Raw genomic sequence first — 17,826 nt, 5'->3', positions numbered from 1 at the left:
TAAATACTCTGGGTTTTGAAATTCCAGACAAAGAGAAAACACACGAAAAGGGACACCAACTGGACATCGTCACTTTCTCACACAAAGACCCCGACATACAAAAAATACAATATCATATAGGAAGCTGGACTAAATGCATATGGTCAGATCATTATATCTATAATTTTGAATTACGCTGGCAAAAGAAACACTCAACTGAAAAACATAAAACCAAAACCAGTTCGAACAAAACAATCACCCGCAGAAGCATCATCAACCCCACAGAATTCTGGACCAATTACGAACTTTACCCCAAATTAGAGGAAGAGCAAGAATTCCCCACTAGCTGGGATAAATTCACAAAAGACACACTCGACCAAATAGCTCCCCTTCAATCATACAAAAAGAACACAAGGGCATCAAAAGAATGGTACGACTCCGAATTATTAGCACTCAAACAAGATCTCAGAAAATTGGAAAGAATATGGCAAAAAACCGACAAAGCGGAAGACAAAATTAAATGGAAACAAAAAATGAAAAATTATAAAAACCTGATCAAAGAAAAACGTTATAACTGTTATGCACAGAAAATAGGATCAGCCAGCACAAACAGTAAAGAACTATTCAAACTAGTAAATAAAATAACTGACACCACACAGATACTACAGAACCATCACGAGCAAATCCCAGCGGTCACCACCCTAGCAAATTACTTTAGGCAAAAAATCACTGACTTAAGAGCCTCAATACCCCCTCCCCCACCCAATCTCGAACTCAACCTTACATCGCAGAATAGTGAACCCATTGGCGATATGAGCTGGAAGCATTTCGAGCCCCCAGATTGGAACAACTTCCTTGCACTCTTCAACAAATACTCCAAATCAAATTGTCTACTCGATGAATGTCCGTCTCAGATCATGCAAGAGGCAATACCAGAATTCAAAAGGGATCTATTTAACTGGGCAACATACTCTCTCAAAAACGGAACTTATCTGGAAAATATGGGACACATCCTCATTACACCCATACCCAAAGACCAGAAGATCTCGCTCACTATGGCGTCCAACTATAGACCCATAGCGAGCACCCCCTTCTTCACCAAAATGCTGGAAGGGTTGGTCAACTTGGAATTAGTAAATCATCTAGATAAATTCTCTCTCCTAAATGACCACCAATCAGGCTTTAGAAAAGGATTCAGTACTGAAACAGTCCTAGGCTCTCTCATTAACCACCTATATAACCTTTTCACTCAAGGTTCCAGCGCTCTGATCCTACAGCTAGACTTCAGCAGCGCCTTCGATCTCGTGGACCACGAGACAATGCTCAGGTGCTTAGATGAAATGGGAATATCAGGAAGAGTATGGACCTGGTTCAAAGGATTTTTAACCAAACGGTCTTACCAAGTAGTCCATGAAGGAACCTACTCTAAACCCTGGCAAAGCCCTTCGGGAGTCCCACAGGGCTCCCCCCTATCTCCCACCCTGTTCAATATATACATCTCCTCCCTAGGCAACCTATTGCAAAAGCTTAACCTAACCTACTACATATATGCAGACGACATCTCCATATTAATACCTATAACAAACGCGACCTCAGCAAATTTAAAACAAATCTCCTCCATCATGACCGCTATAGAAAAATGGACTCTAAACTTCAAACTGAAACTAAACTCAGAAAAAACAAAGTTTTTCCTTGCCAGCCCAAACGAAAAAATATCCGCAACTACAATACATGTAAATGGCCATGATTATCCAATACAAAAAACCATAAAAATACTGGGAGTCACCCTGGACACCCACTTGACTCTAACAGATCACATAAACTCAGTGACCAAAAAATGCTTCTTCATCCTTTGGAAACTGAAAACCATAAAAAAAATACTTCGACCCGCTATCTTTCAGATTACTGGTTCAGTCATTGATTCTATCCACCCTGGACTATTGCAACATCGTCTATTTGGGGGTACTTAAAAAAAATGTGAGAAAATTGAGAATAGTACAAAATACGGCCATCCGCTTAATATTCGGTCTAAAGAAAAGCGATCACGTTAGTCCATACTACAAACTCCTTCACTGGTTACCAATTGAAGCACGAATTCAGTTCAAATTCTCCTGCCTCTGTTATAAACTAATCTGGGGATTGGCCCCCAGCTACCTCCTACCTCACTTTGAATTCCACTCCTCTAACAGGCCTACCAGAAACCATAACCTCTTCACATACCCAAATGTTACAGGCTGTAGATATCAAACCTTCTTTGACAGAACATTCAAATTCCAAGCAGCCAGACTGTACACTTGGCTAGGTTACTTCACCGATGGCGCCAGAGAATCATATAGTGCCTTTAGAAAAGAACTAAAAACCACCCTGTTTAAAAAATTCTTAACCTAACCAGACTCCCCTCTCATCCAAACAATCCCGTCCCCCCTCATCAGCCAAAACTCCATCTTTAATTTACCTACCAGCATGCTCATTGGTGCCCGTCCTCCGCTAACGTACCAAGTAATTAAAATAGTTCCTCACCAATACTCCTAAGCCATCACTATCATCTTTAAAGTCTTTCTCCTTGTAACTTATTGACCGCGCATTCTACTTTCTCCTCTCCTACTTATGTTCTCAATTATTGCTGATTGTATAAAGTTACACATTATAAAACCATGTAATATTCCGACCCTGAAATTTTCCTGGTATCATCATACGATGTTCATTTCAATACTTTGTAATTCGCTGTCTGTACAGTTTTTTCTTCATTGTGAACCGCCTAGAAGTCGAAAGATTGTGGCGGTATATAAGAATAAAGTTATTATATTATATATTATTATATATATACAAAGCAGAGGATGGGAAAGGGGTAAAAAGAGAGATGGACTTGGTGGAGGGGGGAAATGGGGAGAGAGAGAAAGACTTGGTAGAGGGAGGAAAAGGGGAGAGAGAGATGGACTTGGTGGAAGGGGAAAAATGGGGAGAAAGATGGGAATAGGAGTATGGGGAAGGGGCAAGATGGGAAATGGGAGAGCTAGGGGTGAGAGAAGGAGATAAAAGTTGATAGGTAGGTAAAAGTAGAAAGGAGTAGGTTGTATATATCTACTCTTTCAACCCATATACCTTGCCCATATACCATACACAAAGCAGAGGGTGGGAAAGGGGTAAAGGGAAAGATGGACTTGGTGGAGGGTGGAAAACAGGTGGGGAGAGAGAGAAGGACTTGGTGGAAGGGGGAAATGGAGAAAGAATGGACTTGGTGGAGGGGGGAAAATGGGGAGAGAGAGAGAGAATGGACTTGGTGGAGGGAGGAAAATGGGGAGAGAGATGGGAATAGGAGTCTGGGGAAGGGGCAAGATGGGAGATGGAAGAGCTAGGGGTGAGAGGAGATAAAGTTGATAGGTAAGTGAAAAGTAGAAAGGAGTAGGGTGAAATTTGAGTGAATGGGTAAAATAAAAAATGGAAGAAAAGAGCTAAAAAGGAAAAAAAAATCAGTATGTCTGAGACAGAAAGGGGCTCATAATCAAAACTTTACCCCTTTACCTCTTCCTTTTCAAGTTTATGGCTTCACACTCTGTGATCATAGCAATAAAATAGTTGGTGACTGTAGAAAGGAATAGGTTGTATATATCTTACCCATAAACCTCTCCCTTTATCCCTTTCCCACCTACCTTGCTTTGTGATTTGAAAAGTCTTCTTGCTGCATAGTACAACTGCCTGCAGCATCTCATGGGGTGATACATGAGCCTTGAAGTTTCGGGGATTCCAGAGTTTTCTCATCAGCTCCCCAAACCGCTGCACCAGCAAGAACATAATGTCTCCAGGAGGACGCTTAATGCCACGGTAATTCTCCTCCTCCAGAAAATAATTCCGCAGTGGAGGTACATTGGAGAGCGCCTGTGGGGAAAGTGTCAAAAAAGCACATCAGACATTTGGAGTACTGAGATCATCTTCATTACACTTCCCTCTCCCCATTCGCGGTTTCCCTACTCACGATTTCACATAATCGCAATTTTTTTTTGGGGGGGGGGGAGGAGGGGAAAAACCCCCCATATTTTTGTCTTCCCCCGGCATCCTGGCCTTACCTGGTGGTCTAGCTGGTTTTCGGGGCAGGAGCGATCTTCTTACGCTCCTGCCCCGTGCAGAAAGCCATTAGGAAATGGCTGTGGGGAGTACCTGTAGTCTCTCGAGAGACTATGGGAACTCCCCACAGCCATTTCTTAATGGCTATCTGCACGGGGCAGGAGTGTAGGAAGATTGCTCCTGCTCCAAAAACCAGCTAGACCACCAGGTAAGGCCGGGATGCCAGGGGAAGGCGAAAGGGAGGCAGGGATGGGTCAAAACCGGATATTCGCAATTTTTCACCAATCGCGGTCCAGCTCTGCCCCTATCCCCCACGAATAACAAGGGAGAAGTGTATTACTTTATTGAAAAATTTAAAAGACATGACTCAAAAAGTCATTACTGCCCTCTTTAATAGGGGTGCTTTTGCCATAAATTCTTCTTTTCAAAAAGAAAGATTAGATTCTTATCTTGATAATCTTCTTTCCTGTTGTTGTGACTAGTGGTCCAGAACACTAGTAGTGTTATGCATCTGAACCTGCAAGTTGCTTGCAGAATGCTTGTCAATCATCCTTTGAACTCCTCCTCCTTCCCAGGGAGCTGTTCCCACCCCCTCAGTTTGTACAAAAATAATCAAGTAGCATTCTAATGAAATACATAGCCGGAAGGAGGGAAACAGGGGAAAATCCCAGACACTACAATTCTGTTCTGCTCTGTAACAAATGTTACCAATTAACATAAAAACATAAGACTAGCTTTACTGGGTCAGACCAATGATCCATCTAGTCCAGTATCCTGTCTTCACTGTGGCCAATCCAGGTCGCTAGTACCTGGCAAAAACCCAAATAGTAGCAACAATCCATATTACTAATCTGGGGCAAGTAGTGGCTTCCCCCATGTCTGTCTCAATAATAGACTATGGACTTTTCCTCCAGGAAATTGTCCAAACCTTTAACATAGCTGCTTTTAACTGCTCTTACCACAACTTCTGGCAACATGTTCCAGAGTTTAACTGTTCTCAGAGTGAAAAAATATTTCTTCCTATTGGTTTTAAAAGTATTTCCTGTAACTTCATCGAGTGTCCCCCTAGTCTTTGTAATTTTTGACAGAGTAAAAAAAATAAAAAAAATAAATCGATCCACTTATACCCATTCTACTCCACTCAGGATTTTGTAGACTTCAATCATATCTCCCCTCAGCTGTCTCTTTTCCAAGCTAAAAAGCCCTAACCTTTTGAGTCTTTCCTCAAATGAGGAGTTCCATTCCCTTTATCATTTTGGTCACTCTTTGAACTTTTTCTAGTTTCGCTATATCCTTCTTGAGATAAGGTGACCAAAACTGAATGCAATACTCCAGGTGAGGTAACACCATGAAACAATACAGAGGCATTATAGCATTCTTAGTCTTGTTAACCATCCTTTTTTTTAATAATTCCTAGCATGTTGTTTGCTTTTTTGGACGCCACCAAACACTGGGCGGAAGGTTTCATTGTATTGTCTACAATGACACCCAGATCTTTTTTCAGGGCACTAACCTCCAAGGTGGACCCTAGCATCTGGAAACTATGATTTGAGTTATTCTTCCCAATGTGCATCACTTTGCATTTGTCCACATTAAATATCATCTGCCATCTGGACGTCCAGTCTTCCAATTTCCTAAAGTCTGCCTGAATTTTTCACAAACTGCATGCGTTTTAACAACTTTGAACAGTTTAGTGTCATCTGCAAATTTTAATCACCTCATTTGTCGTTCCAATTTCAAGATCATTTATAAATAAGTTAAATAGCACTGGTCCCTGCGGCACTCCATTATTTACCCTCCTCCAATGAGAAAAATGGCCATTTAACCCTACTCTTTGCTTTCTATCTGATAACCAATTCCTAATCCACAACGGAACTTTGACTTCTATCCCATGACTTTTTAATTTTCTCAGGATCCTTTCATGAGGAACTTTGTTAAAAGCTTTCTGAAAATCTAGATACACTACATCAGGGGTAGGGAACTCCGGTCCTCGAGAGCCGTATTCCAGTCGGGTTTTCAGGATTTCCCCAATGAATATGCATTGAGGCTCACCTTTATCCACATGTTTATTCACACCTTCAAAGAAGTCCAGCAAATTGGTGAGGCACTATCTCCCTTGGCTGAACCCATGCTGACTCTGCTCAAATCAGATACCAAAAATGTGTGCAACCAGCACTAATCTTATATACAGTTTGTAGCTACTCCCATGTCCTGCTATCATGCAGAGACTTAACAAGACTTTATGTTCTTGAGTATTTTCCTTTTTTTTTTTTTTTTAATCCTCTCAGTTCATCTGAGAGACAGAGAATTCTCCAAATTCAGACTGATCTTAAGGCAGAAGGCAGGCAAAGCCCACTGACAGGGCAGGTCTTCAGGACCACTAGACACACCTACAAGAAAGAAGATTATCGAGGTAAGAACCTTCTCTTTCTTTCTAGTGCTGTGTGTCTAGTGGTCCTGAATGCTATGGACATACCAAAGCAATCCCCAGAGTCTATGGCGAGCCTGCTTTCAAAACGGAGGACCCGAAAGTGGCATCTTTCCTGGCTGCTAAGTCCACCCTACAGAACCTGGTAAAGGTATGAAGGGTAAACTAAGTAGCTACTCCACAAATTTCCTTGGGCAAAACTGCCTGGGTCTCTGCCCATGAGGTAACAACTCCTCTAGTGGAGTGCACTTTCAATGTGATTGATGGCTGCTTACCAGTCCACATATGCAGAGGAAATGGCCATTTTAATCCATCTGGAAATAGAGGGTTTTAGACGACAGCCTTCCTTTCTTAGCATGACTGGTCAGAACAAAAAGGTGATCCAATACATGAAACTTATTGGTAACTTCAAGATACTAGAGAAACACTCACTCGACATCCAGCAAATGCAATGCTTTATACTTTTACTTAGACCCCGTAGGGTGAAAAGCAGGCAAACAGACTTCCTGATTGACATAGAAGGCTGAGACTACTTTCGGTAAGAAGAATGGAACTATGTATCTGTAACCAGGCTTCTGTAATCTTAAGGAATGGTTCCCTGCAGGACAAAGGTTGTAACACAGAAACTCATCTCGCCAATGTAATCACTACCAGAAACACTGTCTTGACCATAAGATCCAGGAGGGAAGCCTCCTAGAAGGAATCATACGGAGTTATACTGAGACCTTGTAATACAGAGTTAAGATACCAGGAAGGGAAAGGGAGACACACCAGAGGGTGCATATGAAGAACCCCTTTAACGAACCGGGTGACGTCTGGGTGAGAGGTCAGAGAGGCTCTTTTCCCCTAAGCTTGAAAGCAGAAACATAGAAACATAGAAGATGACGGCAGAAAAGGGCTACAGCCCATCAAGTCTACCCACTCTGCTTACCCGCCCCCTGTCTATGCCCTAATGACCCAATTTCCTTATCTTGACCTTCATAGGGATCTTACATGGGTATCCCATTTATTCTTAAAGTCTGGCACGCTGTCAGCCTCGATCACCTGCACTGGAAGCTTGTTCCAATGATCAACCACTCTCTCTGTGAAGAAATACTTTCTGGTGTCGCCATGAAATTTTCCGCCCCTGAGTTTGAGCGGGTGCCCTCTTGTGGCCGAGGGTCCCTTGAGAAAGAAAATATCATCTTCCACTTCGATACGTCCCGTGAGGTATTTAAATGTTTCGATCATGTCTCTCCTCTCCCTACGTTCCTCGAGAGTGTAGAGCTGCAATTTGTTCAGTCTCTCTTCGTACAAGAGACCCTTGAGCCCCGAGATCATCCTGGTGGCCGTCCGCTGAACCGATTCAATTCTGCGCACATCTTTACTGTAATGTGGCCTCCAGAATTGCACACAGTACTCCAGATGAGGTCTCACCATGGCCCTGTACAACGGCATTATGACTTCAGGCTTTCGGCTGACGAAACTTCTATTGATACAACCCAATATCTGCCTTGCCTTAGATGAAGCCTTCTCCACTTGATTGGCAGTTTTCATGTCTACACTGATGATTACTCCTAAATCTCGTTCTGCTGAAGTCCTATTTAAAGTTTCTCCGTTCAAGAAGTACGTCCTGCATGGATTTCCGCTTCCGAGGTGCATGACCTTACATTTCTTAGCATTGAAGCCTAGCTGACAGGTTGAGGACCAACTTTCCAATGTAAGCAGGTCCTGAGCCATATAATTCTGTAAACTGCATTCACTTACTATATTACATAGTTTGGCGTCATCGGTGAATAGTGTTATTTTACCTTGAAGCCCTTGAGTCAGATCTCCTATGAACCGTGACGAGCTCTACGCTTGTGGAGATGGCGCGGTATACAAACCTAAGGTTTAGTTTAGTAGTTTAGTTTAATATGTTGAAAAGGAGTGGTACCAGGACTGAGCCATGTGGCACTCCACTGGTCACCTCCGATGTTTTAGAGAGGGTACCAGGCCTGCTAACTGCACTTTCAGCAATCCGACTGACAGACCCTTCTGATGTCCCTCTTGCAAAAAGTCCAGGACTACCGAAATCGGAGCTCATAAGGGCTCTACATCATCCATAGCATACCAGTGCTGAAAGGACTTCTAGGCCTTGGCTACTCCTGTTGATAGCTTCTTAGCGCTAAGCAGAGTGGAGACGACCATGTCCGAATAACTCTTGCTTGTCAAGGCCGCCCACTCAAGAGTCCTGCCATAAGCCCAAAGTGATCTGAATTCTTGATAGGGACTGTTTCCTGAGCGAGAAGATCCACTTGAACCAGCATTCTAAGATCTTCGTCCCTCTGGATCTGAACTAGGTCTGCATATCACGGACTGCAGGGCCAATCAGGCGCCGTATGACTCGAACTAGAAGGGCCATGGGAGAAACATGTACAAGAGTCCTTTCTCCGGTCACATTTGGACTAACGCTGAGGCCATCAGATCCATCTGTGGATACCCCCACTGCCGAACAATGGAGTTGAATGCCTTGGGGCGAGACCCTATCAGCTGAGTAAGGCGACCTGCATATTTTCCACTCCCACTACGTGCACGGCTGAGAGCCTGCAAATGAGCTTCTGCCCCTGAAAGAGGAGTTGAGCTTCTAGGCGTAACAGGGAGCTTTCTGGGGCCTCCTTGCCTGCTGACATAGGCAACCACTGTCGCATTGTCCAAGAAGACCCTGACTGCCTTGCCTTCCAGACCCTTCTCCAGTAACTGCAGCTAGTCGAATGGCTCCAAGTTCTAGGTGAGTTATAGACCACTTTTGCTGAGCCAGTGACCAACAACCGTTGCAGTGACCTCCCCAGCCATAAAGGCTGGCATCAGTAATTAGTATCTCCCAGGAAGAAATGCAGAGATGCATGGCCCTTGAGAGGGAAGCTGTCTGCAGCCAGCACTGTAGACTGTTCTTTATTTCTGGTAACCACGGAAGCAGTTGCTGAAGCAAATCCATCTAAAGAGATCATGAGAGAGGAATCTTGGAAATTTCATATGCACTCTCGCCAAAGGGATCACCTCTATGACTGCTGCCATCAACCCCAGGACCAGCAGATAATGCCAAGTCGTGGGAGTCGGACTCTGAAGCAGGTTTGAAATCTGCATCTGGAGCTTCAGTCTGCGTGGCTCTAGAAGAAAGCCCTGGCCCAAGGCCTTACTGAACAAACTCCCAGGTACTCCAAGTGCTGAGTCAGTTCCAGTTGACTCTTCCTTAGGTTGACTATCCCTCCCAGATCCTGGAGGAATTGGATCACTCTCGAAACTGCTCATTCTCCTTCCTCCCTAGATGAGGCTCTGATTAGCTAATCGTCCAAATATGGGTGCACCTGAATCCCTGCTTTGCAGAGGTGTGCTGCTACCATCACCATGACCTTGGTAAAGATGTGAGATGCTGTTGCTAAGCCAAAGGGGAGTACAGAGAACTGGAAATGCTGCTCCAGCACATGAAACCACAAGTACCTCCTGTGGGATGGAAAAATTGGAATGTGGAGATAAGCTTCCGACAAATCAAGGGAGGCAATAAATTCCCCACTGCCGCTATGACCAACCAAATGATCTCCATGTGGAAGTCCCGCACTTTCAGTCCAGCACTGACCGACTTGAGATCCCGAATTAGCCTCCAGACATCTGAGCCTTTCTTTTGCACATGAAGTATATGGAGCCTAATTCTTCATCTGGGACCAGCTATAAGGCACGAAGATCCAGCAGCCTTTGCACCGCTGCCCAAACTCTGAGAACTTTCTCTACCTGGCCAGCTGGGGAATCTACAAAAAGGTCCAGAAGGGAGGCACAAAACCCGATTTTGTAACCTTCTCGAAAACCTCTAGGACCCAAAAGTCTATGCCAATCTGAGCACAGACCAGCCAAAAGGCCAACAGCCTGCCCCCTATCTAGGGTGTCTTGGCCCTTGTCCTGGCATCACTGTGCTTTCTTGGAGGTTCGGGAGGGACGAGAACCAAAGGCTTGCTATCTCTTGCCCTGTTGCATCTTCTCACAGGCAGAGGTCTCAACAAGTGGGAACCTCTGGGCACAGAGCCTCCAACCGAACCCTTAGATTTTTTTAAAAAAACACGAAAGTAATAAAACCACAGAGCAAAGCAGAAACACGTCTGAGTAACTTGCTAGCAGGAAAAAAAAACCCGAGGGGGCAGGAGCAGCTCCCTGAGAAGGAGTTCAAAAGATGATTGATAGCATTCTGCAAGCAATTTGCGGGTTCAGATACATAACCCTAGCATTCAGGACTACTAGACACATTGCAATAGAAATGTAACTTATGATTAAAGTACATCTATTTAAGTAATTAAAGAAAAATGTTAACAGGAAACTTCAGATGAGTCTCCCAAAAGCCAATCATCATAAGTCAAGATCTATTTTCTGCAGATGCCTGCGCCTGAAATCTTCTCTTAGACTTGTATTCTGTTCCCTTTTTTACTAATGGACCACATTAATGCTGAGTCACAAACAGATTGTTTTAGTAAACACATAACTCTAGATTTAAGTACTATCTTAAAAAACCCCTTTTCCCAAAACTGTCCTCTGCATTGAAGAGTCTTACACTATTAAGACCTGGTTTGTATTTCAGGTTATAAACTGAGATGGATGACAGGAACCTATGGGAGACTTTTTGTGAGACCTATTCCTATATTTTGCTGAAGTTGTTAGTAACGGGCTTGTGCAAACTGGTTTCAGTTCAGATGCTGAGATGCTAATGTGTGGCATGTGAGTGTGTAGATTTCTTGCTGTGAAGAGTTTCTCAAGGACACTAACCAGTGCTAGAAAAGACAATGAACAGTGCTGAAAGGAAAATGCAAGTCAGCAAAAACACTCCATCCGGGAACCTAAGAACTGATAACGTGATGCTGTACCCGTGTAAAGAATGGAAACTTCAAGAAGAAGAAAGTTCTAGACACTGTGCCTGCCAGGGCCCCCCAGGGAAGAATGGAGGTGTGGACTAGGAGAGGGAGTTAGATAGGCATTTGGTTTATCCAGTAGGATGGTACATTAATAGCCAGGGGAAGGTCTTACTAGAAAGAGATACTTTCTGTATAAAACCCCCTGCTCTGGCAGTCTCTTTAGAGAGACTACTCCATGCTTACAGAAAGATGCCGGTACTGTTGGTATAAGGTATTTTCTCTCCATTGTATATGTCTAAACTGATTTATATCTGATTTGACAAATGCTACTATAATACTAATTACTAGAATAATAAAAAGTTATCTGTTTTGGAATATACAATGTATATTTTTGGTTTTTATTTTTATATTTGGGTTTTTTTATTTTTTCTCTCCATCACGTCGGACACTCCCAGTGAAGAAAAGTTAGCAGCCTTTCACTTCAAAACCCAATGCAAATCTCAGGATTATGGCAGGTTTAAGAAAACTATAAGTTCAGAGGTTACCAACACCAGCCCCAAGACTCTGCCTGATTAAAAACTGTAAAGCAGGGCAATGGTCAGAAGAGAGTCTGAGTTGGCCCATACAAGTATGAGTAAAGATGACCTTGGGGGTAGGATAACCTTGATAGACCACAAAACTATAATGCCTGCAAATCTAAAATTGATACCCCAAAAGTACTGCTGACCCAAAATACAAATTGTCCCCTAAAATCCCCTGAGATACGAAAAGAATAGCCCACTGGGAGGCTTCACTTCAGTCTTCCACTCTCTACTTCCAGTTTTGGTCATACCTGGAGTATCGCATTGGCATAATCGTTGGCCTTGATATTGTTCAATCCCACAATGCCCGGTAGATAGGTGGTGCCATCATAGGCTCTGCAGAGTTTTGCTTGTTTGTCCAGGTGGGTGATCTGAGGCTTTGTGAATGTTGGCTTTAAAACATACTGAATGAATCAAAGAAAAAAAAGATTTTACAAGATAACTCTTTTCATAGACTGTAAGACAACAAGCACTATGAGAAATGTCTCTTACCAAGCAGTCAGTAATTTCTCTTAGGTAAGTATTTCCTAAACTTTTTTCTCAAATATAGATCTCTCTTGTTCTGCTGTCACTTATGCCCAGTAGTGGCATGAGAACCTGTTTATTTTCACAGGCCCTGAAAAACCCATATACAGCACTGGGTGGACTGTGAGCACATGCTGCTACTGTTGTCACCACTCCTATTGGTGATGTCTTTGAGCTTTGGATAAGCGGATGAAGAAGGAAGTGGATGACAGAAGAGAGTGGAGGGGAGATCTGCTATTTTTGCTTTTATCATCATCTGGTGGTTACTTGAATTTTTAAGTGTTAAAAATTCAAGTAACCACCAGATGATGATAAAAGCAAAAATAGCAGATCTCCCCTCCACTCTCTTCTGTCATCCACTTCCTTCTTCATCCGCTTATCCAAAGCTCAAAGACATCACCAATAGGAGTGGTGACAACAGTAGCAGCATGTGCTCACAGTCCACCCAGTGCTGTATATGGGTTTTTCAGGGCCTGTGAAAATAAACAGGTTCTCATGCCACTACTGGGCATAAGTGACAGCAGAACAAGAGAGATCATTGTGCTTCTGCAACTCCATTCGGTATCCTGAGCCACAGTTTGGAAACCACTGGCTTAGGCCCAGTTAAAAGCCCACCTCTTTGAGACTGCCTTCAACTCCTAACTCCTCTCACCTTGGGTTCTGCATATTTAACCCTATATGTCGTATCTCTCTGTCCAAGTTAGATTGTAAGCTCTTCTGAGCAGAGACCGTCTATTAAATGTCAAAATGTACAGTACTGCATATGCCTTTCAGCACAATAGAAGTGATAAATAATAGTAGTAGTAGTAGTAGTAATTTTAAATATGTGGACTAATTCCTGTAGTATTTTTAATAAAAACTGCATTTAGCACACAACATTGTTCATTCCTTCTCAAATCCAAAACTAAAGAGAGAATCAGAACTACGCAGGAGAAGGAAGTTACATCTAAAAACTACTTAACTATTGAAAGATTAGGTTCTTACCTAATTGGTTTTCAGTTAATATACACAGGAGTCTGTACATTAGGTGATCATCCCATGCTCGTGAACTGTTGGGAAAGGAAGGGTGTCAATCACATCTTTCAGCTCCTCCTCCTTCACCAATGTCCTCTTCAGTTTGTACCAAAGCAATCGATCTCCACTACAACAGAAAAGAAAGAGGAGGAGTGGCATGGGGAACTTCCCCACATAAATTTCTGTTCTGTAACTCATAACTCAGGACAGAGTATGGTACTGGAGTTCAAGAAAAGATTGGACAATTTCCTGCTGGAAAAAGGGATAGAGGGGTATAGATAGAGGGCTACTGCACAGGTCCTGGACCTGTTGGGCCGCCGCGTGAGCGGACTGCTGGGCACGATGGACCTCGGGTCTGACCCAGTGGAGGCATTGCTTATGTTCTTATGACAAGGAACAATAATTCTTCAAAATAGTAGTGAAAATAGCTAGCAGCCAACGATCAGTGATATATCACTAAATAAACTGGAATGAAGTAATATAGTGATATTAGTAAGTGACTTCAGTTTCCACAACTATATGCAGATATCATAAGGCAGAGTTGCCACTTATTCTAACCGAACAGGGTTAGTTAGTGAAACATCCCTGGACACTTTCCTAATGTGTTCTAATGTTTTAGTGAATATGGTGCAAAAAATACTTAAAGAAAAAAATGTGAGAAACACAATCAAGATTGGCTGCTGCTATATAATATAGTTCAGCGTTCAATGTTCCATATTAGCCTAATAATGAAAATAGCCAGAGTCATAGAATCTGCTGGAAATTGGTAGTAGAAGAAAACCCAGTACTTATCTGCCTGGTTGAAACAGTTGAAATCAACCAGCTGAGCCACGTGCATTCATCGGAATCCGTTTCAGGGGGAGAACCCCCTTCTTTGGGAATCACTGTTGGAGATCACTGATCCAGCATTCTATAATCACAAAAGGCAAGAGTGAAAAATGGCGCTGCCAGGGAGAGAACGCCAGTTCTACAGTGGGTTCTTATTTTTGGAAGGAACAATAATTAGCATGAACCTACTTTTTAGGTAATTTATTCAGACATGTTCATCCAACTGACAGGAGGAGAACTCCAGTTCTGGACTATAAATGTGTACAAGGTAGCAAGCAGGCAAACTGCAAAACTCACAGGGCGGGCCATACAAACTCCTGTGTATATTAACAGAAAGAAGATATTCCAAGTAAGAAACTAATCTTTCATTCTGTTACATAAACACAAAAGTCTGTACATTAGGTGATGTACCAAAGCAGTGTCTGATGTCTAAGGTGGGACAGATGAGCCTGGTCACAAGACTGAGGACCCAAAGGTTGCATCCTCTCGAGCCACCACGTCCACTCTAAAGAACCTTGTAAAGGTATGAAGAGTAGACCAAGTAGCTGCTCTACAGATCTCTTCAGATGGAACTTCCTAGGATTTCCCCCATAAAGATACCACATCTCTGGTCAAATGAGCTTTGAGAGACAAAGGTAGCAGCTTGCCACAGCCAATGTACATTGACGAAATTGTCATGCAAATCCATCTGGCGACAGAAGCCTTAGAAGCTGGTCTGCCTAATCTTGAGTGACTGGTTAGAACAAAAAGATGATCAGAAAGTCAAGAGTCATTGGTCCTTTCCAGGTAGTGGAGTACTTCTCATATATCCAACTTCTGCAATATTTTTGCTTACTTAGCTGAGCCTATAGGATGAAAAGTGTCAAATGAACCTCTTTGTTAACATGAAAGGCTGACAAAACATTCGGTAGAAAGGAAGGTACCATATGTAGTGAAACCTCAGCCTCTGAGACCCTGAGGAAGGGCTCTCTGCATGAAAGAGCCTACAATTCCAAGATCTGTCTCACTGAGACTACTGCCGCCAGAAATACTGTCTTCCCTGTGAGATCCAAAAGGGATGCCTCTTGGAGAGGCTCATACAGGCTTAGAAAGGTCCTTCAAGATGATATTAACCCTTTATTTGGCACTGTTGTTGCTCAGAAGCAACATGTGTTTTCTATTACATTTATGGAAGATCTGCATCTCCAAATACCTGTTACTTGGCACTGTTGCTCTCGTTCAACATCAAATTATCGTACGTAAAGCAACCGTTTCACCATCTGCCAATTAAAAGTTTAAGATTCCAGGATGGAAAGGGATGTCGCAACGGAGGCTGCAGCCTGAGCGCCCCCTTCAGAAACCAGGTCACATTCGGATAAAGAGATTATGAACTTACCCTGGGGTTATTCCATGTCATGTGGTCTAGGGCTCGCCACCTCACCATCACAAATTTTGATGAAACTTTGTATGGTGAATCTTACATGACTCAAACGAACTCTGGAAAAGTTTAAGATCCGCCAGTGGAATACTTGTGGAGACATAGCTTTTTGTTTGATACCATAACATGACCATGTACAGTAGCCCTGCACAATTTTGGCAACTTTGAGTCAAAATATTTCCTTGACCTTTGAAGCTGAACAAATGAAACTTGCCAATCTTATGCAACTTTTTACAATCTATTCGATTGAACTAATGCAGATTTTCATTTTTTGAAACTGACGTATGTAAAAAGCCTTAAAGTGGGCCTAAAAAATGGACCATGTTGAAAAATTTTTTAAAAAAAGTTTAGCCTTCTGTGGCTCCTGTAATAATTAAGCTGTTATTTTGCGACATGACTTTGTTCTCAAATATACGATTTCAACTTATAAGCTAAATCTCATTACTTTATAATTTCAATTTAAAGCAGCTGTCCCAGATGATGCGCAATTCTTTAAATGACCCGACCCACAAAAGGCCTCGGTAGAAGCTATTCCTCTGGCCAGAGCTGAACCAACGTGTCCAACCCTGTGCTTCCCAGTTCATCCCTTTGGCTACAGAAACAATTCACCAGTCTACCCCAGCGTTGCACAACGAGGATGAATGATTTTTGGGACAGCGACCGCTCCCTTGGGTTTAGAGTCTGCTGACTGAGAAAGTTGGCCTGAACGTTTTCCACTCCCACTACATGGGCAGCGGAGAGTGCTTGAAGATGAGCTTCCACCCACTTAAACAACATCTGAGCCTCCAGATGTAATGGGACATTTAGGGTGCATCTCTGTTTGTTCACATATGCCACCTCGGCTGCATTACTGGAGAACACTCTGATCGCCTTTCCTTCCAGATACTTCTACAGTGCCCTTATTGCTACATGAATGGATCATATTTCTAGACGATTTATGGACTACTTTCACTAAGGGAGGTTCTACCAGATCATCTGGCCCTATACCATCTGGCCCTATACCAGATGATCGCTGTAATAGGCCCACCAGCTAAACAGGCTGGCGTCGGTCGTTAGTGTCACCCATGAGGAGATTTGGAGTGACGTGCCCTTCAATAAGGAGCTCAATTGGAGCCGCCAGCACAAGCTCGTCCTCACTTCCCGTGTCCTGGGAAGCTGCAGCTGGCAGGAACCACCTGAAGAGCAGGGAACCCTAGAACATAAGAATTGCTGCTGCTGGGTCAGACCAGTTATCCATCGTGCCCAGCAATCCGCTCATGCAGCAGCCCTAGGGTCAAAGACCAGTGCCCTAACTGAGAGTAGCCTTACCTGCGTACCTTCTGGTTCAGCAGGAACTTGTCTAACTTTGTCTTGAATCCCTGGAGGGTGTTTTCCCCTATAACAGCCTCCGGAAGAGCATTCCAGTTTTCTACCACTCTCTGGGTGAAGAAGAACTTCCTTACGTTAAGAGCATTCCAGTTTTCTACCACTCTCTGGGTGAAGAAGAACTTCCTTACGTTTGTACGGTATCTATCCCCTTTTAACTTTAGAGAGTGCCCTCTCATTCTCTCTACCTTGGAGAGTGTGAACAGTTTGTCTTTATGTACTAAGTCTATTCCCTTCAGTATTTTGAATGTTTCGATCATGTCTCCTCTCTGTATCCTCTTTTCAAGGGAGAAGAGGCCCAGTTTCTCTAATCTCTCGCTGTATGGCAACTCCTCCAGCCCCTTAACCATTTTAGTCACTCTTCTCTGGACCCTCTCAAGTAGTACCGTGTCTTTCTTCATGTACAGCGACCAGTGCTGGACGCAGTACTCCAGGTGAGAATGCACCATGGCCCGGTACAACAGCATGATAACCTTCTCCGATCTGTTCGTGATCCCCTTCTTTATCATTCCTAGCATTCTGTTCACCCTTTTTGCCACTGCCACACATTGCACGGACGGTTTCATCGACTTGTCGACCAGTACTCCCAGGAAAGAGACTTGGGGGGTCTCTCCAAGTACCGCACCAGACATCCCGTATTCGTTTATAAGATTTTTGTTACCAATATGCATCACCTTACACTTATCTAGGTTAAACCTCATTTGCCATGTAGCAGCCCATTTCTCAAGCATGTTTATGTCACATTGCAGGTCTTCGCAATCCTCCTGCATCTTC

At 43.3% G+C, this 17,826-nt stretch overlaps 1 protein-coding gene across 1 annotated transcript in view; it reads right to left on the bottom strand.

Annotated features, from left to right (window-relative positions):
* Window positions 1–17,826, bottom strand: part of USP39 (ubiquitin specific peptidase 39) — a 100,526-nt gene that overhangs the window by 55,223 nt on the left and 27,477 nt on the right. The window contains exons 5-6 of the mRNA XM_033949894.1: window positions 12,155–12,307; window positions 3,630–3,855 (exon numbers count right to left, since the gene is read on the bottom strand). Of these exons, the coding sequence (XP_033805785.1) occupies window positions 3,630–3,855; window positions 12,155–12,307 (379 nt within the window). The remainder of the gene's footprint in view (window positions 1–3,629; window positions 3,856–12,154; window positions 12,308–17,826) is intronic.

Source organism: Geotrypetes seraphini, chromosome 6 (assembly GCF_902459505.1).
Source record: "Geotrypetes seraphini chromosome 6, aGeoSer1.1, whole genome shotgun sequence".
NCBI classification, from domain to species: domain Eukaryota; kingdom Metazoa; phylum Chordata; class Amphibia; order Gymnophiona; family Dermophiidae; genus Geotrypetes; species Geotrypetes seraphini.
Note: the sequence above shows the minus strand (reverse complement) of the source record. Positions and strands in the feature narration are given on the sequence as shown.